The 25,469-nt window shown below is 38.5% G+C and overlaps 1 protein-coding gene across 1 annotated transcript in view; it reads right to left on the bottom strand.

Annotated features, from left to right (window-relative positions):
• Positions 1–23,678, bottom strand: part of commd10 (COMM domain containing 10) — a 30,128-nt gene extending 6,450 nt beyond the window's left edge. The window contains exons 1-5 of the mRNA XM_036578462.1: positions 23,548–23,678; positions 23,037–23,127; positions 22,734–22,844; positions 21,913–22,068; positions 18,286–18,399 (exon numbers count right to left, since the gene is read on the bottom strand). Coding sequence (XP_036434355.1) covers positions 18,286–18,399; positions 21,913–22,068; positions 22,734–22,844; positions 23,037–23,127; positions 23,548–23,576 — 501 coding nt within the window. The 5' untranslated portion in view covers positions 23,577–23,678. The remainder of the gene's footprint in view (positions 1–18,285; positions 18,400–21,912; positions 22,069–22,733; positions 22,845–23,036; positions 23,128–23,547) is intronic.
• Positions 23,679–25,469: the final 1,791 nt, after the last annotated feature.

Genomic DNA, 25,469 nt, shown 5'->3' with positions numbered 1-25,469 from the left:
GGAAAAATAAGGAACAAGAAAGGCCTCTTCCTTGTACTCTAATAAGCCTAAATAATATGCAGAGAGGCTTCCTCAATGGGGCTGGAGTGAATGGTATGAAACTTGAATGGAGTGCTGAGTACTGGTTTAGCATATGCTAATACCACTGATAAAAAAATGGGCTGAAACTATATCACTGGCCATGCATTTCATTTCTCTGAATGTATGTGTGATAAATGAAAAAGAGGGTTTTTTTGTTTGTAGAGCTCACAATTACAAATGAAGCTGACATTGTGTATTTGTTTTTATCCAAGCTTTAGATTCTCTAATATTTGATACTCACTCCAGTGACTGAAATCCTACTCAAACAAACCAAAGAATACAACAAATACTCAGCACTTAGCAGGGCACCAAAATAGAATGAAAAACAATGGAATGAAAACACAAAATGGCAATGAAAAACATAACCAGCCTGAACTGTTCTGGAACAGAAACGTTAATTTAAAAAAAATACCGGTTAATAATATTTTTTGTTTTGTGTAGCCCACAACTAAACAAGAATCATTATTATATCTTACTTCCATGTCTTTGAATCAATAGCATGCCTCACACGCTATCATTTCAAACATCTTGAGAGTTGACTCCTGCAGGTAGCCATAGCTATATTACAGCGTCTTAAGCATCCTTGGCTGCACACTACACACTGCACTACACAATCCATGGATAAACCAAGGTAAATTTAGCATATTATAAAACATTTTCTCAAGATAAATCTCATTACCTTAAAGTAGGCATTAGAAAAATAACCAGGCCTGTTTGCTGGTTGTGTGTTGTCACGATAACATAGACAACTTAATGAGCACAGCACAACAAATTGATTTGTTTCTTTATTCCATTTCTGAGCCCTGTTACTGAGTAAGTTATCAGTTAATGCCATATTTTTGCGCATTAAACTGGTTCGCTTCAATATTCTTGTATTAATATGACTGTATTCATTTATACTTGTCTGCTGGGGCTGGGATTTCTTCATAACAAAATTACCAATGTTGAATTCATTTCCATGTTACGTCTGCAAGGACTCAAATGAACAATGTAAGTTCATTCCGCCCCTGGAGCCTTAACTGAGTTGATTATTTTGCTAACAGAGTTTCACAGTTGCTCTGTTCGAATAGATCTGGTGCACACACACTGAGTGATGAGGTTTTTTGGTACTTTCTTCTTTAATGAAAACCATAAACTCAAGCCATAAGCCTTCATCTAGCTTAGCTTGATGTCTTCCTATGGCTCACAGCTTCAGTGAACCCTTTCCCCACTCCCCATAAGCCACTGTGGTTGGAACTCATTTTCGAGAGTTTGCTCATAAGGCCAATCACTGCTTCACCACATCACAACCAGGCTGAGCCAGGCAGTAATGGTCTCATGCTGCTTTTCATTTACAGAAGAAAGAAAGGCCCGCACTTGCCCAGCGTTGTGGTCCTTTAAACATGGCCTGAAGGGAGTTCAGAGCCTTGCCATATTCAGTTCAGAGCCTTGCCATGTTTACGATGACATGGCGACTCTCAAACCAGCAAGCTTGCTGGAGGCCTTGTCACAATTTACTCACCAAAGACTCACACAGACATACAGACTAATCAAATCTGACACAACGGGTTTAATTTGTGGACAGAACGTCATTCTCATATTCCCCTGTGGCAAATAAAGTACTGGATGGACGTAAATGAGGCACAAATTGAAGCATTTGATAAAACATTAAAACTTTTCCTATTATCCGTGACCAGTTCAGTTCAGTATTGTTATTCAAAAAATATGGCTTGGTTATTGGAAATACTATGTGCTGAAAGAGCTGTATACAAAATACAAGAAATATTTAACTTAACTGGACGGTTAGGCTTCCCCATGCCCTGTAAACATGTTTTTGAATGAACTCAGCATTTTTCAGTTTTCGAAATTCAGCTTCATGTACCCCACTGTATTTCCATAAATCCCTTATCCTGTCTCTTTTCTACAGTATTTCTAATTCTTAGGAGATATCTGATATGCTCATTCCCAGCACTCTCTTTAATCAACACTGCCTTATTTCCCTGATCCACTGGTTGGAGGCCACAGACTTCACAAGTGAAGGTTCTTCACCGCAATTCATTACTATTTGTTTACTTTCTGACTGTGGCCTCAGAGGACAACAGGCCTGGTTTGAGAAGCATCAAACTATGCAAAGGCGTTCGCTTCTCCCATCCCACCATGCGACTTATCCTAAGCGAGAGCGGGAGTATGGAAATAAGTCGGCCTCATTAAGCCCTGCGCTCATGAGGAGATTAGCGACTCATTAGCATATAGGAGGGCCTAAAACTAATTATTTGCCACTTCATGGAATCTAATTCTGAATCAAAAAAAGTCTTCGGTGGAAATGTGAGGTCTTCTGTGGTGGAGAGAGCCAAGAGATGTTGATTTTTTGAACGTGTAGATGTTCTGATCTCTCATGCTTGGTTAATGTTTTGCATTAATAAGGGTCTGGACTCATCCTCTCCTCTCTCAGTTTTGACCTGGATATTATGCCAAGACCTGCTGCTGCACACAGGACAGGGGAAAAAAATCCTTGTCCTAATTAGGAGAGAGTTACAAGTAGATAGCTCTACAGGGCTGAAATACCTCAGCAAACTCCAGAGGGAAAAATACAGAATCTTGTTTACATCAGATATCGAAAGGAGCTTTTGACACATACTGTGAGAGTGGCTCTTTACAGCCAATTCTGGCCCCCATCCTGCGACCCTGCAGCCAAAGGGTCATGTTTAATACCAGCCACTGCTGTGAGGTTTGAACATGTTGGACATACCAAACGTGATCCGTGAACAGATCTACCAAATGATTCATTCCAACTGATACGCTGCTGCATGTTTACTTAGCAAATTACAGAAAGCATTAATACTTTGTAGTTATGGACAGCATCCAAATATGTTTCTTTGAAAGTAGGGCACCGTACGCCTTGAGTTCTATAAGTAACACTCTATAGAATGCCAACTGAAGCCCAACATAAATAATTTAGCACAGACTGTCGCATGACACACTTTCAGTAAACATGTCTGAAGTCAGGTGCATTAAAACCAGCCGCCGAGTGACTGAACACAGCAGTCTGTCATGAATTATAGAGCCTGCCGATGGTCCAAAGCTGTGCTACAATCAAAACTACTAAAGTCACTGTCAATTTACCAACCCCAACGTGGCTGGTTTTTGTTTTTATTGTAGCAGGCGTATTTATTTAACATTTGCAGAAGAGCATCTTCATCTCAAAATGGAGGCTTAACATCAAACCAAAGCTTAAGGCAAAATAAACACTCAAAAATGTGGGGAAGAAGATGCCTCAAGTAAGGCGCTTTTCCACAGAAAACTGTGACTAAAAGGATTGTGGAGGTTTTTCTCGTAATAGTTAGAGGACTTCCTTGCTGGGTAATTACCAGGAGCATTTTTTTTAAACCCAGTGAATCTTATCTTTTTATTTTGCCCCATACCAGTAGCTTTTTTTTAGGGTTTGAGAGCTTGGAGCATGGAGTCTTATCATGAATTCACAGGTTCACTGCTATCCAGAGTTGACAAACCCCGTCAAATATCTGCACAGCTCATTCCAGCACCATAACAATGGAGTTGACGTATGCATACTGCCCACATTAATATCTAGCCCAACAAAGACATAACTCCACAGCGAGAAAAACATTTAAATTGGCTTTAGGGAAGGCAGTGTGAGCAAGCATCATGATATACTACCTACACTGAAATGGTATGCTGCCATTCAGAACTGGGGCTAATGGCCTTATTTAACATTGGATATTTCCAGTGAAATAATAAACAAACAAATAAATAAATAGAATAGAATAGAATAATAAAAACAACTTTGTCTTCATATTACAGCATTATTAATCTATCACAAACAATTGAAATACCAAAAATGATAACAATGCACACTGTGGATCAATAACAATGTACCGTAGCTTCACAGATAACCAACCCTACTCATGGAATATATAAATCAAAATGGAAATATATTCCCACTGCAGGTATTCATTTGCAAAGCCACAGTCAAATTGGAACTGAGTAGAGTCTAAGTGGAAGAGGCAGCTGGGGCAGCTGACATAGTGTAACCCCAACTGCCATGCCGACATAACTTTTAATCAACCTCAGGATGTGGAATACTGCAACCTCCTGCTTAGGGTTACAGTCTGAGACATACTCATAAACCACTAAAATACTATAACGCATGCTTCCTTAACACTAGTCCCAAGAATAATAAAAGTACTCCTTGCTTTAGGCATGTAAAGTCTGTACAAAGGAAACACACAATGCTTGTGGAATAGGATAAGAAAATTAAATATTTATAGAAGAAATGTTACACATTAGACGCTGAAGCGAATATGAAATGCTGTTGTAGTGCTGTGCCATGTTTATTTACAATGTATATTTCAACTTCTTCAAAAATGACTGTAAAAGTAAAGAAAAAAAGAATACTTCTACTCGAAGATATTCTTTATACATCAAAATTGATATCAAAGTCATATACAGGTGACAAGCCAACATAAAGTGCCTTAGTAAGATGTTGGGCCAACAGTTTTAATGCACACAGTCTCTGGAGTTGTACTGGAGGAACAGAGCACCATTCTTCCAAAAGATATTCTTTCAGTTGGTGTTTTGATGATGCTGGTGGAGAGTGCTGTCCAACACATCAGTCCAAAATCTCCCCGTGTTCAACTGGGTTGAGATCTGGTGACTGCTTAAGCCAGAACATATGATTTACATCATTTTCATACTCTTCAACCCATTCAGTGAGCCCTCATGCCCTGTGGATGGAGGCACTGACATCCTGGAAGAGACTACTCCCATCAGGACCAAAATGTTTCTTCATGGGATTAAAGTGATCAGTCAGAATAATTGTACTGATTTGCAGTGACCCTTCTCTGTAAGGACCAAAACCAAACCAGCAAAATGTCACCCTCAGTGAAACGCAGCTACTGGATGCTCTCACTGTAAGGGTCAAGCATTTATGCCTGCACCATCCTTGTGGTGTATGCCATACATGCACTCGTCCACTTGTGGAGAATATGATAAAGTATTACTCATCTGACCATTTCACTTTTTTCCCCCCACAATTCTCTAGAGCAGTGTCTGTGGCTTTTACACCAATGACCTCTCAAATGTGCATTCGTCTTTGTAATGAGGGGTTTATGCACTGCAACACTACTATAATATCCCTCTCTGTATAGTTGTGGGCATTCCTGTTCTTGCTGACAGAGTCTGATCACATCCTGCACTGACCTTCTCTGTCACCTGATTTGCAGTGACCCTTCTCTCTAAGGTTGCTTTTCTGTTTTTCTTTACATGCATTAATACAAGAGCATCACGGTCATTGAATGTGCACTTTTGACAACGATTTCCAACCGAATTGACTGCTGACTTTCCCATAGATCTAAATTCAAAAGTCACTTTAGCCACTGTTCCTATTAAAACACCAGCCACTTAATCCATCTATGTGATCTAAAGTTCCTGCCATCTGTGCCCCAACAATAAACCCTCTTTCAAAGACATTTTAGTGCCATCTTGATGTCTAATTGAAAACAACTGGGCCTGCTCAGCATTTTTATACTTGCCACAGATCATGGTAATGGCAGGGTGTTAACTGTTTTATCATGCAGTGTACCTATCTAGAATTATCTGCCCTCATTAAATTTATCCGCTCAATTATTCAGATTTTTCCTGTTTTTACTGTAGTTTAGGATGTAAAAATTGAAAATATGATTAGACTAAGAAAAGAGAGAGAATGAAACTCTAGTTTTAGTTGTAGACTGATACAGTTAAAGGAGAGAATGAATGCTCAAAAATGAGTCTAGGTTTGACTGTACCAAGTTCTTGCCCACTATCTCTCTTGGCAGTTAGTCAGCTACATAACTATGTGTTCAGCTGAAGTTTACAGTTCAGCTCACTTCACAAACTGGTTTAAACTAACTTCTTCTGATGGTGTGAATTATATAACCTAGGGGCCTCTGGACCCTCAAACAGGTAAACAGCTGCAATGAAACATTAAAAATCCAGTTAAATTATTGAAAAGAGCTCAGCAAGGCATCTGGATGAGGACAGCATATTTGCCTAGAGATGCAGATAAAAAGAAAAGCAGAAGGCCAGGCTAAATCAGCTCCCCTGTCACAGGCTAATATGCCTTGTCTATGTAGAGTTAATGCTGCCTCTGTCAAGCAAAGCTGCATAGAAAAGTGAAGTACATGACAGCTTGAGGAATCCATACACTCTTCATAAGGAGCTTTTTAAGTTAGATGTTTCATTAATGATAGCTTCCATTTCTGATTCACAGGCTGTGCGTTCGGAACATGTTTGACCTACAAGTGATCCCAGAACACCATCTTTTCTGTAACTGCAGAAAACTCTGAGCTAAAACGAGGAGACAACCAGAAAAATCTCAAGGGTCCTATGCTAAAGGTAGGCAATATGGCAAAAATATAACATGTAGACGTCATGAGTCACAATATTTTGTTTTTCTTTGGTTTGCAACGATGTTGGAAAAGACCACCAAACAGTAATGGCAATGAGGCTGTGATCATAAGGAACTTTTTGTATTTGTCAAAAACACGCACTGACAATGATTTCAGTGAAAAAGATGCTGACTGACAACAGGCACCAACGCACGATGGCTTGTGAAAATTATGCTCCATTGTCTGTTGAAAAAGTTCGACAGACTGAAGAAAATGGAGGAGAAAATGATCACTGCTGTCATCTCACATTCAGAGCTGTACAATCCACCTCTAAAGATATAGTAGGACAGGGAATAGTCTTACATGTATTCCTTGCTTCATTTTCTAAAAAAGAACAGCAACTGCCAGCAGATTTCGCTTATAAGCTTCCATGTTTGAATGAGTTTCCTGCTCACATTGATCTCTGCCCACAAACACACCCACAACAAACCAGCTATGCGCATCTTTTATTTATTTATTTTTTTAAACTGATACCCAAATGTATTGAGAATTCAGGCTAGTGGGCCAACATCCAGTTGCTACTTGTACTACACACAGTCGTATGCAAAAGTCTGGGCACCCCATGACAAATGGCAAGCTTTGTTAATTTTCTGAAAGAAAATAAATTAACATGTCCTCTACAGAGAACAGACTTCTGCATATTTTTATGCACACTTACTGTTTATTTGCTGAATTGAACACATTGGAAAATAATTAAAAAATAAAATATGGCCTGTGCAAAAGTTATGGCACATTTTTTCCCCAATATGTTTTAAAAAAAAACAAAAACAAAAAACAAAAAAGAAATTGTGCATTAAAATTTCAAGAAAAATCCCATATTCAAGTGTGTTCCTTGTAGAGGATGAGTTAACTTATTTTCACTTAGAAAATCAACAAAACATGTACAAAACATAGAAAATTCATAAACTTAACTGTGATGTGTTCCCATTTCACAGTGAATGAATACAACAAATCTGACAAGCCTCCATTTCATTGTCCTTTTCTCAGTGGTCTCAAGGCCTTATGTAGTTTGAACCTTCAAGGAACACCTGCACAGATCTGGCCTCTGATCCCGGCTTCTATTCTGATTTGCTCATGTGAGGAGATAAGTCTTGGGCTTTGTCTGCAATCTCACCATCGGCCCTGAAGAATGCGTGGGAAATCTGACCAGACTTTGATGCCACCCTGGTGCTACAAGGATATCTGCTCTCGTTTACTTCAGCCATGCTCAGACAATAATCTCTGATCTCTCAAGCATGAGGTGAATCAGCAGACTTGGCATGCACTCTAAAAAGTGAAGCTTCCCTAACAGTTCTTTGCTTGGACATGTGGTTTTAAGAAAACCATTCACTGGTATAGAACCTTTACACTATGTGGATGTTCCTTAAACTTTAAAAAGATTCAGAACACTTGCGCACCTCATTTACAAAATTCAAAATTGTCCATTGAAGTTTACTTTATGGCATCTTTATTTTTAAAAGAGTGGACATGGGGTATTTGTTTGAAGTGGCTGCCTTTTCTATAGGGACAGAAAGGAAACCTACAGCCAACAATGACACGACACAGTAAGTAAAACGCTTACTAGGTCATTCCATTGTGTGCCGTTTTTCACTGAGACGGCACGGTGCAGCGAAAAAAATGACCACTTAATGCTTTTAGCCTCACAGTGCTAAGGTAAGCATCAATACCATTATATAGCTTTGATTATGATAGAGAGAGGCCAAGGGCAAGTTTACTACGGCAGAGGGCCAAGCAATTGGTATATTCATAGAGCAGAGAGGATGAGCCCCAAATGGTGTGCCAGGAGTGAAAGAAAAGAGAATGTGCCAAACCGAACAGCAAACCGAGTAACACCTGCTCCTCAGAGAAATGATGATGAAAAATGGGCTCTGCTGTTTGGGATGTCCTTTCTGTGAAGAATGACTGGATATCCTCCATCACAGCTCATAAGGATGCCCAAATTGTGAACCCAGTAAAATAAGATAATATATATAACATATAATAACCTGTTACTATAACAAGTGAGGACTGTTCTAAAGAGTTCATTAGTCTTTATATAGGGGCATTTTAGGGGTGTAATGATACGCAAATTTCTCAATATAATAAATATTGTATTCACAATGTGATACATTTTCGATATAGAATTAGAAAAGAATGCTAACATAACATCAATATTTTTAGTAATGTTTTGTTTCGTAATTTCCATAGTTTGTCTCTAAAAGACAAAAGTGCCTGCTGAAGGGTTAACTAGTACAAGTCAGTTTCTTAAAAGACAAATAAAAAGAGAATATAAACAAAAGTGCAGTCTACATAAAAAGAATCAAAAGTGTACACTAGAATGATACATTTCAATATTAAATGAAATAAGCATTACAAGTTCATTTACAATGTGATCTTGTGTTTGTATATAAAGTACAGCTCTTCTTCTGGCCAAAATGACTGAGAGGGGATTTGCTAATGTGGCTCAATCTCTCCCAGCAAACTGTGGAACCCACAACCAAACAGAGGTTGACTCTACAACCAAATAGGGGTGCAAATCGGTAGCTATTAACATCTCTGAATACTGTGGGGGAGAAATTGCTGCTGAGACTCATGTTTTCTCAACAGTGCTAAAGTCGGCTTCCTATTCGGCAACTTCTTATTAAAAAAAATCCGTCCCACCTTAAATGGAGCAGCAGGATCATATAACTGCATTTATTGTGAAAAGCAAAAATTCAAATAAGAAGCTGGTTTACTTTAGCTTTGCATTTTCTCCTCACTCTGGTAGCTGACACATTTGGGTGTGTCTTCGCAAATGAGTCCGCATATCTGAGGTATTGGCACGGCTATCTGATCCTTGTATTAAGCTATGTCGGCACACTGTCACTGTTCAGTCTACCACTCTTTGTCCATCACTACTGTACTTGACTGAGAAACTCTGCCATTTCAAATAGCTTGGCTAACTAAACCAGTTTTTTTTCCAGTTCCGAGAGCTAGGCAGTGGAGTTTTTTTTTGGCATTTTAGGAATATTTTAGGATGTTATGGATTGTGTTAAACGAGACTATAGAAACCATTCTCGTTACCATGCATTTCATAGCATGAAATCTAACTTTATTCAATTCACAGCGTATCATAAATCGTCTCAGAAAACCATGCATTGAAAAAAATTAATATTAACGTGTATCACAACATCTCTAAGACATATCAAAGATTTAGGTTATGCACATCCATAATGTGCATCTAAAGCTTACACTAAGCTTTCATTCAAAATGCTGTGAACTTTACAGTAGCTGAGCATTTTGCAGTTATTTCTATGTGACCTGTTTCAGTTTTGATTTGATAGTTTTTCTAAAGCGAAACATCAAAGACCAGGTTATGAAAAAGCATCCTGTGGCATGAGAAGCTCTCGCAGCATCACCTAAGGCATTCCACACGAACGTGGCAGTCCTCTGTTCCATTTGTTCGCATCTTATGTGGTGAGCCTTACAGGGGAATGACATACTGATGCTGCATTCTCTATCTATAATTCATCTTCCTGCAGCAAACAAAGGCCTGAGCTCGGGGTTTGATCACACACGCAAAAGAGCCCTGCAACAGACAGCCTTGTGCTTTTCCCTTTTGAAATTCAACTCTATGACCTTCATGTCAGCCCATTTAAGTGCACAGGTGTGCCCTCTCCCATCCATCACAAACCTGCTTTTGGTCGCAGCAGGGGTGTGAAGGGGGGCGGGGCTTCTTGTCTTGGGAAAAAGTCACAGAGAAAGCATGGAACTTCTGACATATAGTAAAGACTCATCACTGAAAAACGATTCCAGATTTGTAATGACAGTGCCATCAATTTTGCTTGCTAGAGTTTTGCTTGCTAGGGTTTAGCTACCACTTCCTGTAACAAACAGCAAGGCTCTCAGTTTTTGGGTTAATTCAGCTAAAGTGAGACACTTTCTGGCAAACATCCGAAGAGTCCGTCAAAACCACTCACTCGATCTTGATCTTGCTTTTATTGAAATCGCCACTTATGTACAGCTTTATTCCAAAATCTGCTTAAAAAGAATTATACCCTTTTTGTCTCTTACAGGTGGCTTAACGCTTGAGTGAGTTAGAAAGATAGTCACACTGTTTCCACATTTAAATGCATTATCAATAGTCCCTTATCAAAAGCTGATAAGAGATTACACAAATGCTGGTAATGTGTCAAAACCTACTCGCTTCAAAACCAAAGATCAAGCCACTACAAAATATTTGACAAAGTATCTTAGCATTATAGAATAGGAAGAATTACCAAGAGCTCCACAAAAAATTTAAAATTACTGTTCAAGTTTGGAATCACTGTTTTCAATGATATAAAATCAATTTATACATGTACAATGTATAAAATTGCAATGTGTAAAATCAAATCTAGTTACACAGTGTGTAAGAATGTTTAAAATTTAAAAAATTTCATAATATCTGAGAAACTGTAAAGCTTCGAGAACAATCTTATAACAAAACAAATATTCAGAATGCAACATATTCGAAAAGTGGTGACCAAATCTTACAGATCAAATAGCTATTCGTGGTTATTTCATGACAAGAGATGACTATAAGTAGACAATTACATTTTGTTATTTTAAAATGTCAGCTAATTTTAAGCCATGGCTATTTAAGTGATACTACTGAATGGTAGTGTCATCATAGTTGTGTTTTATAATAATGGAAAACTGAATTTTCCCCTCACCATTTTGAAATAAAGGAGTACGATATAGTACGTAAACACTTAACGTTTTAAACTGTAGCATTCACTCTCCAATCCAGAGTCTATGTATGCCAACCAAGCTGCAAAATCAGCCTATGCTGAATTCAGTTTTGTGATGTCACAAAAAATGTTTACATATACAATTTTACATGTATCTACCTTTTCAACCTACAGCAGTTTAGCTCAATAATGCCATAATGTTAAGGCTATGAGCAATGTTTCAGCCTAGACTGCTTTTCAAATGAATACAATGCAGCCAATGAGAAGAGAGCTCATCTGCATATATCAGTCTTAAGGGCAGAGCAACAAAAACAGGCTGTTTAATTTTGAGGGGTAAAGACTAGTCATGTAAAAGAAATAGTCATGTAAAAATGACTGTTTTTGGAATATAAAACCACATGTGTGTTATAAGAGAGCCCCAGGGGAAAAACACATACAAAAAATATGCAGTATGGGTGCTTTAATGCATTTGTTTTTATAATGAATGCATAATGACCCCACATTAATCAAGAACATACGTATTCATATTTAGCACCATTTGTTGTCACTGGCTGTCAAAAATTAACAAAGCACAATGGCACTAAACTTAAATGTGCCACTTAACCTGAACTAACCTAACCAAACTAATTTATGTGCTGACATTTTACAGGGGCAATGCAATTAATTAGAAGATGTGAGATGTATTAATTTTGAAACTGGGATCAAGAGACAGATGTCTTTGACTAACATTACATGACCATAGTGCTTCTCCAATGAAAATCTCTTTACACTAGGACTAAGATTAAACTCTATATGTGAAAGCATGTTGTAGTAATGAAGCATGTTGGTGAAGCACACTAGATCCAGTTTCACAGGCATTAAAGAATTAGGCAAATTTAAGCTTCATATCTATGATCACTACTCACAAAGTTTAATAAGATGCAAATGGTAGCAGTTGAAAATGTCAGTGTTAGGAGCTTAGTTTTTGTTTCTCAAGCAATAAATCAAAAATGTCAACACTGAACTTATTATTCACAGTCACAGTGAAACATGCTGTGATCTAAACAATAAACGTAAAAATGTATATTAATATACTATAATTTACATCTTTGTTGTATCAGATGATTAGCCTGCCAGGTTTTTCTTGTTTCACTTGATTTAGAGCTTATTGTGAAGCAAACCCTGGGGGATGGAGCTCACTGAAATTAGGTAGATCAAACTCATTGTGCATGAGAGGCTCTGTGCAATCAGCCATCCGTCTACTGCCTGATTAGGTAACTTGGCCTTATGCAGGTAGCAACGGCAGAAAGTTTTTTCGGCAAAAAACACTGGTGCTCTGAGTCATTAGTTGAAAAATCCACATCTCTAAATGCACTGTCAGAGATGCTTGGAGATGGAACCATAAAAGTCCAGCAAGATTAAAAATCCATCCGTAATGACTCGTCATAAGCCACTGAACTGAAAACAGCAGCATCAGATGATGAGCATAAGCTTCTCATCCAAACAGTAATGAGAATGCCGCATTTGCTACCAGCATCGGTAGAGAACAAGTGAAAGCAAGAAGGCATAAGATAACACCCTCATATGCATTGAATGCCATTCATGGCATCTATTTATACACACACTGACTCATCTAGCGGTAAAGAGACGGCAGGCATCATAGAGCATATAAAAGATGCCTCACTCGCTCTGTTTTCCAGCTTGTAAGCAATGTTGACTACAAGAAAAAATGCCTGGCAGAAATACGACAGGTCTGAGGGAGCGGACAGACCAGGATAAAACGGCAAAATATTCAGGGGATAAACAAGAGCAGACACTAACGGGAACTGTGGCGCCCTTTGCGTGGTCCTGGCAAACATCTAAGCAAAATTAACATTTTAGTGGCGATCTCTGGGGCAACTTCATGAAAGCCTGAGAACAAACATGTGGGACAATGACATTTAAAAGCCAAACCCAAGCAAACACACTCCCTCACAGAAATATATAAAAGTGTTTCTATAACATCCAAGTGTCAATGCATTATAGAAACAGCAATCGCACATTTTGACAGACAGGTACAAGCCGTCATCAAGGAGTGAGGAATGTGAGTGAGTAGCTGTGCATTAAAATTCCCTTTTGCTCCCCCTTAACCCTGTGTGAAGAACCCGATCATCTTTCAGTCAGATGTGTTCAAAGTGGATTATGGCCTCTTAATGATATCCATCATGGCAAGAAATGCAGACAAATATAGAGTTGCCCATCGATTTGTTTTTAGAGTTCCAAATCAGATGCTTGGACAGCAAATAAACATGAATATACCATAAGTTAAGGTTGCTAAAGAGCTTCTTTTGACACGGCTTGAAATTCAGTAAAACTAGTGTCTCTTAGCTATGCTGCCCTGAGACAACATGATGTACAGAACAGCGGCATGCCAAATTCCACCCCCGCTAAAAACATCCCCTTCGTCCATTTTGAAACACTATAGCTGCTGAGAGAGAGGCTCACGGGCTGCTATTCATAGCAACAGAAACCTCTCTTGTGTGGTAACTTCAGCGATTGCCAAGGCACCCTTTTAGATCCCTCTGGTATGTCGACACTGCAGCCCCTGAGAGCTAGAGGGCCTCGTCCATTATACTGTACAGCTTGTGGGAAAGAAGAGGATTCGAATAATCAAGCCATCTACAGCTGCATCCAAATCCAACGCATTTAGCCAAGGGAGGTGTTCAAACACGTAGCAGATTGGTGGTCAAAAATAGGACGTATCCCCTCCACCTGTGATGACGCGATAACGTCTCAACATCACCTCTGTTAGAAACACTGCAAGCAGCAAAGAGGTGGCCAACTGCCAGCAAACTTTCAAATTCAGATGCCATTTTGTCTCGTTTGTACACAGACATGAACTCATGAGCAGTAAAAAAAATAAATAAATAAATAAAATAAAAAAATAAAAAAAAAGGTTACAACTTCAGAAACCAAACCCTGTACTGATGTCCAGTGGCATCATTGCTAGGTGAAAAACGTACTGATTTTAAGTTCCTGTTCAACTTTGCAAGTATTGTACTGTTTTCTATGTATTTTGATTTATCTGTTAAAAATCTGTCCGACCATACCAAGGACAAAGGTTCTGTGTGTACGAAATTTAACAGACATTTTCTTTTGAGACCTCTCATCTTTTATAAATTGGGGCTCTTCTAAAAACTCTGCGCATTGTTTGTGTTTCACTGGCTTCACAATGTGGCACAGTACTTGGACCCCAATGATTGCCACCTGCAACGTAATTTGTCGACAGTCATTTAGTGCTCATAGCGGTTATGACTTAACAAAAATCAGCATGTTCTACATCAATTTCAGATGCAAACTAAATTAAGGCTGGTAGTCTTGGTTGCCAACAATGAACATATACAAATATCAACCTTTTCACCCACCGCTTGAAGAAACCTGAATACATGAAAATGAAACTTCACCACTCACAAAATGTGGCTCTTTTTTCACATTTCAAGCCACGTTATGTTAATTTTGATTGCCCTATCAAAATATCTGTGGATTTGCCCAAAAAACGACCATGATCTCTGACTGTGGTGTGTTTAGGGGAATGGACAGACTTCCTCTCAGGATTCTCTGTTGATAGTAGTTTACATGTATGTGTACACTGAATATGGACACTGAATGTCTAGAAAGATGCATCACCATGATAAGTAAGTTTTCTAATTCACTACACTATCCAGCATGAGGCTCAATTTTCAAAACAAGCCCAGATGTAGCAGCGCATAAATAACTCAGCAAATACCAAAACGCCCTTTCATCAAAGTGACGGGCTTCAACACTGTGCTAATTTAACTGTCCAACAAGAACGGCAGTATAGGCAGATAAGAGCCTTCACTGATTGGGAAAAATCAGTATGCAGCCAAATTCTGGTTTGCAGCCAACTCCTGGTTTGCTTGCATGCTGATCAGTGTGCAGACAAAATGCAATATTTTTCGATTACTTTCAACAACACTAGGTCTTTCTGCACAGGACCTCTGCACAACGAACTGTGACCGGACCAACAGAGTGCGATTCAATCCAGAAAAAAAAAAAACGAGCGTGGTCACGAATAAAGATGTGACATCATGCACGGATGCTCGCCACTGGACTGTGGTAGTAAACAGAAGGATAAAGCATGCCACAATAGGCCCAGTCCACAGGAGCCCAGCAGAGAACACCACCTATTCTTCCTGGCAAACAGAGACACAAAATGCTTGCATGGAGCATCCTTAAACAAATAGAGCGAGACTCCACACCACAGAGCTTCACTGTTCAACTTTGGAACGTGTCTAGAGGTTATTTGAGGGGGTTTGGCCATTATGTGATGACAAGGTATATTTATGTTGAGAAGGTGCCAATTAAAAACTGTCGACCCCATTTGTCACTTCTGGAAGTCTTTTCTTTTTTTAGCTTTGCATGAAAGTTGCTGGGTTGTTTACGTCTATCACAGTGATGTGTGAGACAAGTGCAGATGTTTTGAAAGGTTATGATCATGGCATTTATTCACTAGTCAAAACGTGATGTTTAATTACATTCTTTATCTCTAGGTGATAATAAATGAGGCCACCGCCTTCGCCAGTGAGACTCGCAACAAAGAGCTTCTCGCTCCTCAGTGGCTGAACCCAGAAAAACAAATTAAAAGCGGGAGAAGCTTTCATGTCAGACACTTTGATAGAAGTCATGTAGGTCTGACGACAGAATTAGTTAACGCCTCAATGTTAACAAGGCAGATAACGGGAAAAAAAAAAACAGACGCAGAGACCCGTAACAGAGACAACTCAGTATGAGGTTACAGAATCATGTTGTATAATCTTGATGTAAGATTAGGCCAGGGTTAAAAACATTTATACATAAAATAAAAAAAAATAATATAAATCATAATCAACAGATCAAAAAGTGCATATGATACAACCTCGTTAAATGATTTATCAAGAGTTCAATGATTTTGCTTTTGAACAATAACATTTTAGCAGAGAGCTGGATACTGAACAGGACTTGAAAAGTCTTCAGAAAGTTACAACTGCAGGAAAGAAAACATAGACCCATCACTGGGATCACTCCATATCAGCCAAAACACGTCTACAAGGAGTGGAGCATTTCATAGATCCTCCCCTGTTTTGTAGTCTTTTTGTGGACAAAGATTGATGAGGCCTTATCTCAGAGGAAAGGGAAACGGGAGGAACCCTCAGAAGTTCAGAGTAATATCAAAGGGCCTGATTCTTTCAAGGAGAACCCAGCTGTTAACTGGCCGTGACAAGAGCAAGACTGTAGAGGAGCTGGGAATATGCCTAGGGGACTATGCTGATGAAGCACCTTGCCCCTCTAAGGCGATTTCTCCAAAGCTGCTAGGGTTTCCAATCGATAATGCACAGCTGTCCCCTGCCATCTCCCCTGCGCCTGTTTCATTTTATAAACTCTACCACTGAGCACGGCTTGTTCAGATTTTCCATTCAATACATAATACTTATTGTGGCCACAAAATTGCCGCGGTGTGCAATACTGGAGCTTTTCAAAATACAAGAGAGTTCAGGGCGTCCAGCACGCAATTTAACCCAAACAATCAAAGTCGGCTTTGATTCGAATCTGGGAAAACTGAGCAGCACTGCAACGCAATCCTCAACATATGCTGAATCCAGACAATACATGGTTATATAAAAACGTCAACACTTTTCACCACCATTAGAATGCCAGCTCATGCCCTTAGTAAGAAATATTACCATGAAGTATAAAAGATTTACTGCAAGAGCACCACCTTCAATACATAAGAAAAAACTATGAAAGTTCTGTAAATTTAACTTTACCTAAGCAAAGAAGTAACATACGGTCTGCTTCACTTAACACAGAGGCAAATCATTGTCCTCCTTTTTTTCCCCTTACAAATTAACACCTTGGCAGATTGCTAATTTCAACATGACTGCTTAAGATCATCCATCATCTGAGCAGCTGTCACTGGAGCAATTCTCCTCAAAAAAGGAAACACAAACTTTCTTGTAATGGAGTTCAAAGCTTTGTTTTTTTTTTTGAGGAGACAGTAAAAAAGGTTAGTTTGATTTATGATGTAGAAGAAAGTCAACCATTTTGCTCAATGGTATAGAAATCTTCATAAGTCATCTTAACAGTTTTCTGACAGAACATAATATAGACACAAAACGTAATAATATTGGTGTCATGATTGTAAACTAAGGTCTGCATTTGAAAATCATAGTCTAAAAAAAAAAAAGGAGATCATTTTGAGGTTAAAATAGAAAAGATTCAAGGACTACAGCAAACAATTCTACCAAACCTGCACTTTGATCATGAATTTGAGAGAAAAAGAGCTGTCACAAACCTTTCATTTGGACTGAATGAACAGTTACCTAAACCTTAGAACTTGTGTATGCTCTTGCTTCTCGGCTTAGAGAAAAGATAACCCTACTTTTTGCCATGTGGCAACAGTGCCCCCATTTGCGTAGCTGAGGAAAAGCCATGCAGCACACAGTTCCTGCCATTATCTTGGCTTGCTCCAGGCTTAAAGCTATCAATTCCCAACAGAGGCCTTGTAAGTGGATTTATTGTGAGGGGAAAATGTTCTGTTCATACTCTATTAGAATGAAAAAAAAGCAAAATACATTACGTCTTCCACTTGCTGTGAATACACTGTTGCCATTCAAATACACAGTACGGCCTCCAAAAACCAGCGGTTACATACTGGACTAAAAAGAGACAGAAATTGAAAATAACTCATAACCTACTGAAGCTGTAAAGGCTGCTTACGGCGAGACAGAGGATTAGGTTCTTTTTTTTTTTCAGATGTTTTGTTAATCTGCAGGCTTGGATTATGCCTGGTTCCTGGCAACTCAGATCGTCATGGATAAACATGGATCCGTCGTACTGTGCAATAATACCTAGAGATGCAAAGTCTAGCAGCCACAGCCTCAAGGGCGACTTTAACGAGCTCTTCCCCTTGCACAGCTTCTGTTTTTCTGTGTCAAGCCGGAGAAATGAGCCCGAATTTGCATCTGTTTCAAAGCCGGGGCCGATCCCGGGAGATTATGGATAAGTAAACATCTCCATGCTTGGAGGGCTTGGCGGGTTCGCATGGCTGCGGATAAGCAGCGTGAAGAGTTTACCTCAGACTCGTCCTCCTCTTTGACTCCCAGGTCCAGCACTGCGTGCGGCGCCTTGAGTTTGGCCTGTGAGGATCGGGCCATCTGAAGGTTCAGCTGCCAGCCTATGTGATCCAACTAACAAGGAACAAGAACATGCGATATTAAACTGCAGATTACAATGCAAATAAGCCCTTCAGTCACTGCCAAGGCCAATTCAGTCGAGTGAAACTTTTGGGGTCTGCACTGAGAGAGTGCCTGCATTTTAAAAATCTCTGAGCTCACAAAGATTCATTTAGATTCTGCTTATTTTGGAAATGATCTGGTGCATCATGAAATCATACATTTCACCATGATTTGATTACATTATTTTGGTGTAAGACAGAACTAGTTGTAAAAATAAAATGAGTGCACAAATGTAACTGGAAGAATTGTTTAGTTAAAAATGACAAGTCAAGCTTTTATGTATTTTGGTCTGACAATAGCCTGGGAATTTTATTCTTGCATGTATTTTTTTTTAAATGATGTTTATATAATCCATTAAAATAAACATAATAATATATATAGACATACAGTAATATTGTCTATATATATTATGTTTATTATAATGGATTATATAATGTATGCAAAACACCCCTGGTCAAACTGCATGTTTTGTTGATTTTGAAAATAAGTTTCACATTCTCTAGAGGAAACAAACTTAAATATAGCACTTTTCTGTAAATTGTAGTGCACAATTTCTATGTACTACCATGTTGGAAAAAAAATATAAAATGAGCACATATGCACGAGCTACATTTTATGTTAAATTTAGGTTCAATTCAGCAACAGTAACTGGCAATAAAAAAATGCAAAAGTGTGTTCTCTTTAGAGAAAAACTTCTTTTCACTTCACAAAAGACATTCTCAGGATATTGTGGATATTGTCAGTACTGAAAAAACACTGAACACCTCCATGCCCTGTTTAACTGGATTAATGCACCTTAATGCGAGGAACGAAGAATAGAATCATATAGTTTTGATAGGGCAATACTAGAGCTTTTTTTTGTCTGTACAAACCTATCAAACCACAGAATGTTATGGTAAGTACTGTGTATTACGAAAATGTCTTTCAATATCATTACATGGCCTCCTGAGTGGCACAACTGTCTAAGTGTTGGCCCTATCATCTGGAGCTCACAAGTTTGATCCCTGGTGATGTTACAGCCAGTCCATGGCCAGGAATCCAAGAGAGCACAGTTGGCCTTGCTCTCTCTGGGTGGGTGGGACAGCCCTCACATAATATACACCGATCAGGCATAACATTATGACCACCTCCTTGTTTCTACGCTCACTGTCCATTTTATCAGCTCCACTTACTATATAGGTGCACTTTGTAGTTCTACAATTACAGACTGTAGTCCATCTGTTTCTCTGCGTACTTTGTTAGCCTTTCACCCTGTTCTTCAGTGGTCAGGACCCCCAAGGAACCTCACAGAGCAGGTACTATTTGGGTGGTGGATCATTGTCAACACTGCAGTAACACTAACACACCACCACCACGTCAGTGTGTTTTGCGCTGGTCTGAGTGGATCAGACACAGCAGTGCTGCTGGAGTTTTAAACACTCACTGTCCACTCACTGTCCACTCTATTAGACACTCCTACTTTGTCAGTCCATCTTGTAGATGTAAAGTCAGAGACGATAGCTCATCTGCTGCTGCACAGTTTGTGTTGGTCATCCTCTAGTCCTTCATCAGTGGTCACAGGACGCTGCCCACAGGACACTGTTGGCTGGATATTTTTGGTTGGTGGACTATTCTCAGTCCAGCAGTGACAGTGTTTAAAAACTCCAGCTGTAATTGTAGAACTACAAAGTGCACCTATATAGTAAGTGGAGCTGATAAAATGGACAATGAGCGTAAAAACAAGGATGGTCATAATGTTATGCCTGATTGGTGTAAATGTATATTATATATATATATATATATATATATATATATATATATATATATATATATATATATATATATATATATATATATAAAATCATGATGCCACCCACCCTGAAAGCAGAGGCACACAGTATATAGTCCTGAAGAGGATAATGTGAGCTGTTAACTTTCTTTTGCTCATATTTTATAGAAACCTAACTTAGAGCTTCTCTGTAAGTAAACTGAGGTCACACACAGTACGATTCTACACTTTCCCCATAATAGTCACGCTGAATCTCCACAGGCTTAATCCGAGCTAAACTGATGTCTGCGCAAAGCATATAACCACCCACACTCTTTTAAATCTGACAATTATTTCAATAGCTATTATAAACTGTTCTCTTTTATATTACACATCCCAGAATTGCACAAACCCAAATTGGACTAAAACCTTTAATATGGCAACCAAAGACTGTGACAGGATAATACAGATGCTATGAGATTTGAAATTATCTTGCCTACGAAATCCACACAAGTCATAAGAAAGCTAAGCAATGTTAAAGGATTTCTTTGGCAAAATATAAAAACCACGTAAAAAACTACATTTATTTAGTTGTCATGACTTCAGAGCTGTCCGGACACAGAATAATCCTTATGTCAGGAGTGATTCATCACCGACAAATCATTTTTAGTCTGTATCCACAACACTAGCTCTAAGTACTGGCTCTAAGCTGTTGCAAATGTAAGGGAGAGCTCAAAACGTCTGCATCAATGCATCAGTTTTAAAAGACCATTATCTGACAGCACAAAATATAAAAGACATGATGCTAAATATTGCAAGAATTGTGGGTGTAACTAATCTAGATTTTTGCTGGTTACAAAAGCTGCTGAAAACCTTGTATCTAAAGATGCTTAAATGTAAATTTAAATATATTACATGGAGCTGATCACATTTTAGATTTTAAAAGGTCCCTTGTTCTAAGAGCAAACCAGCATGTGTGCATCCTATGACCCAGGATACATTATACAGTAGAAGATTATTTAGGATTTGAAATAAATTTAAGACTTTCATCTGAACATAAATAAGTTAAAAATGCACTAGACACACACTAGTAAGATTTTCATAGTAGTAAAAAGTAAACTGCAGGCTTTTTTCTCATTTCATGCACAAATTCTTGGTAACTATAACATAGACTACAATTGTTTTATTCAATTTTATGTTTACATCACCACTAGGGCTGGGTATCAAAACAACCCTATGATACCGGCAAGTTCATTTCAATACTACAGAGTATGGCTATATTCTGTCATTCAATGCTGACTTTCAATTTCGATTTGTGTTTAGTCAACATTCTAGTTCTGTCTGTAAATACACCCACTTTGAGCATCTCATTCTAATACCTATTTTTTAACTTCCACACCCACTTTCACTTCATAAGAAAAAAGAAGGCGCTGAAAAAGTAGAATTTGGGAATCGGCACCAAAATTAAGGTATCAGGGTTGGTATGGATATAGAAAAAATGCAGCAATACCCAGCCCTAATTACAACCATCACATTAAACTGGGGCAACGTGCTAAAACAAAATCAATATAACCTATAGAGTAAACATAATGGTGACAAAACGTGATGACTGCTGTGATGACTGCTGATCCTATAATATATATATCAGTGCTGAACATACGAAAACATTTAAGATAAAGTAGCATCACATAAACTCAAGTACCCTAATCTGAGCTTACCTTTTTAGGGGCAAATATTCTTTGTCTAATCTTCTCCACAACATCTGGGCCAGCTGTGGCCCAAGCTTGACAAAAAGCCTCTGCCTTATCTGGAGCAATATGTATGTTTTCAAGTTGCTGCTTGAAGGATGCTGGTTTAATATTGTGATACACAGCCTGCAAAAAACAAGAGTACATCAGACAACCTTTCAGCTGTTGGTTACTTGTATCGTAATTAGACCTATAAATGTCAGGAAACCATATCACAATATGAAATACACTACAAGTCCAAAGGTATCCAAACAGCCCTTCAAATTAGTGAATTCACCTACTTTAATGTTCAATGTGCTTTAATGTGTGTTTAATTTACTTTAATGTGCTGACACACATAGCTTGTATAATCTCCATACATATGTACTGCCAATAGAATGGGACGCTCTGGAGCATTTCCCCATGAGTCTAAGGCCACCATGCTCAATGCAAAGTGCCAAACAGAGGGGTATAAAGCCCCCCAGCATTGGGCTGTGGAGACTGCATTTTCTGGAGTGATAGAGCTCCATCCAATACCTCTGGGATGAACTGAAGTGACGTATATGATCCAGAACTGATCATCCAACATCAGTACCTGACCTCACTAATGCTCTCATGGCTGAATACAATCAAATCCTCACAGCAATGTCTATTCAGAAGAAACACCAGGTGAGCAGAGCAGGTGCCTACAAGCCTTTGGACATATAGTGCACCAAAATTAGGCAACTCCTTATTTTGCTGAAAAGCCCAAATGTAAATCAAAATAAGGCAGAGAGGAATAAACATTGCAGATGATCTAGTCAAACACCAACCTGTTCTAATAGGAATGATGTGGTCTCCAGGACCAGGTGAAGAGCTTGCTTCTCCAAAGCCAGAGCTGTTTGTAACTTCTGCTCCTCGTCTTCACTGAAGGAGCGCTCACCCTGAGTGCAGTAAGAGCACAAACATCTTTTAGACAGAAGCTTTCATATTCTGTACTTCAGTCTCAGCTGAAATGCAGCAGTTTTACAAAGATGACAGCTCTGCAGCACGGTAGCACAACGAATAGCAAGAAATTAAAAGAAGTTGGTTTGTCTATTACGATTTTAAGATGATGCACAGCTGACTGTTCCTACCTTAAGATGAAGTTTCTGAAGGATGCGAGAGAGCAGCCTGCCAAACTTATTGGCGTCAATCTGATTGATGTGAGTTACTGCCTCTTTGATGCTGCGGAGATAAACAAGGCAGTGAGCCAGTGCAAATTCTCTCAGCATTTGATCTAGATGGCTGATAGACTTTTCAAGGCTATATTTTTTTTTAATTGGAAAGTAAAAATTATGACCGAATTCCACTTTTCATAGTATCTTACATTACAAATTAGACGCTTTGACTAACGTTACGCTAAACAAAAATAAAACGAAGAAACAAAGAAACATTTTTCACTCTTGTTTGCATTTATAGCTCGACTAGACTATCACTTCTGTCAGGTAATGTGCGTTTTCTTTACTCTGGATGAAATTCAAATCAGGCGATAGCAGACTCCCTTTAGCCAACAACACAGCTAACAGTTCAGCACAGAGACGACAAAGACCGTAAAACCGGTCAGTAAAAATGACACAGCGGTGTTTATTCCCAGACCCCACGTACCTCTGTGTCTCTTTAACGATTGCAGCCATGGTGGAGATTTAGATAATCTTAATTATAAAGTCAGTCTCTGTCTGAATACCATTATTTTGCTAGTGGAAGCACTTCCTGTTCAGCAGTCACGTGTCGCACGACGTCGGTGCTGGATACAGGAGAGAAACTCTTTGCCTGCACTAATGAATGACGTCTAATGGCCGTGGACTGGTTTGTCATACTAATTAGTCTATTAGTATGTGTATTTATTTTACAAAGAAATTTGTATTTGGGATTTCACTGAATTTACAAAGAAATACATGGTCATGTATTTTCTTGTATGTGAGATACATTTGAAATACATTTCATACATTTCATTCAAAAATGTATTCCAAACACTGAAGTACATTAAGCAAGAAACCCTTTTTCATACATTTTCAAAGGTATTTGATAAATATGTTTTACATGTATTTCATTTTCATATCAGCACTCTGAATGACTTTGTTTACTTCTCGACAATTGAATTATGCATTTTTTAAGTATCTTGCAGGGTTCTTCATCAGTTTTACCCAGTTAAGTTGCATCAAGAACTGCTTTCTAACATTGTGTTTGTATTTTGATAGATATTGATAAATAATTTATTTTTCACAATCAACCTACTTATTCTGTTAGTGAAGTTATTTAGATGTTTTTCACCTTTGTTTCTGTATGTTTGCCTGGTTGTTTAGGGAGGATTGCAGTGTAACACATATTACTTCCACTCTTTTGGGACTTCAGTGCAGCACATTTAAGAGTTTTCCCTGCTCAGATTCATCTGACTCAATGCACTAAGGTACGTTATCAAGGACTTCACCCACAACACTGTGAGAAATAGGCTACTGAGGTTAAAAAATGAAAAAACAAAATGTGAGTTTTTTAATGTGTGATGTTTTCAGGTAATAAGTTCGGGATAATGTCTCCATCTGGTGGCCACATAACTCTCATTCACAAACACTGCACCAAGACACCCTAACAGCTACTGTGTTCTTACGATTTGGTATCATCTGATCATTTTCAGGCAACTGCTTCCTTAATGTGCTGTCTACTGAAACAATACACGTTTATTTGCCAATAGAGCTATAAAGACAAATCATTTGTAAGTATCAGGATTAAAGCAGAAAACATATTTAACAGAAAATTACACAGGAGCCTCAACAACTAAATACAATTTCATATTTTTCAGAATTTAATGTGTTCACCTTTTGCCTTTATTACAATTTCAATTCTTTTCGGGAGACTTGCTTTCAGTTTTTCAGGGATATTTTTCTACAGTTCAGTCTTGGAAGTTGGTTGTATTTTCTGTTTTTTTCATGATCCGAGTAAACCCAAACACATTCAGTGATGTTGAGGTCTGGACTCTGGGGTGGTCAGTCCATTGTTCTGGGAACATCAGCAACTTCTTTGATTGATTTGCAAATTTTCTTCTTTTTTGTCTATTTTCTTTTCCCACTAACAGCTTCTTGACAACTGCACATCCTTTCAGACTCATCTTCTTACAGTGGAAGGATAGACAGAAACCCATGAATTTTTTATATCTAAAATGAGATGAAAAGATTAAAACTAAGTGCTGTTAATCTGATGGTGACAGTCTGGTGGTCTACAAGGTTGTCAAGAGTCCTATTTTCTGTATATCTCTTAATAATTTTTTGAACTCCGGTTTTAGAAGCTCCTGTTTTCTCACATATTTTCCTTTGACCTTCCCCTTCCTTCTCCTTATTCCGTTTCGTCAGGAAATTAAATGAATGAAGAGACGTTCTCTGATTTTTGCACAGCATGTACATGGAGGACATAGAGTAAGCTCTTTGAAATCATCTTTTAACAATTAGTTAGCACCACAAACCAAGATTCAAATAACTCCAATCCCTTCCCTGTGGCTTCAAAATTTTGCGTTATTAAATAGCGTTATGAAAATG

This window comes from Colossoma macropomum, unplaced genomic scaffold, assembly GCF_904425465.1.
Source record: "Colossoma macropomum unplaced genomic scaffold, Colossoma_macropomum, whole genome shotgun sequence".
NCBI classification, from domain to species: Eukaryota; Metazoa; Chordata; class Actinopteri; order Characiformes; family Serrasalmidae; genus Colossoma; species Colossoma macropomum.
Note: the sequence above shows the minus strand (reverse complement) of the source record. Positions and strands in the feature narration are given on the sequence as shown.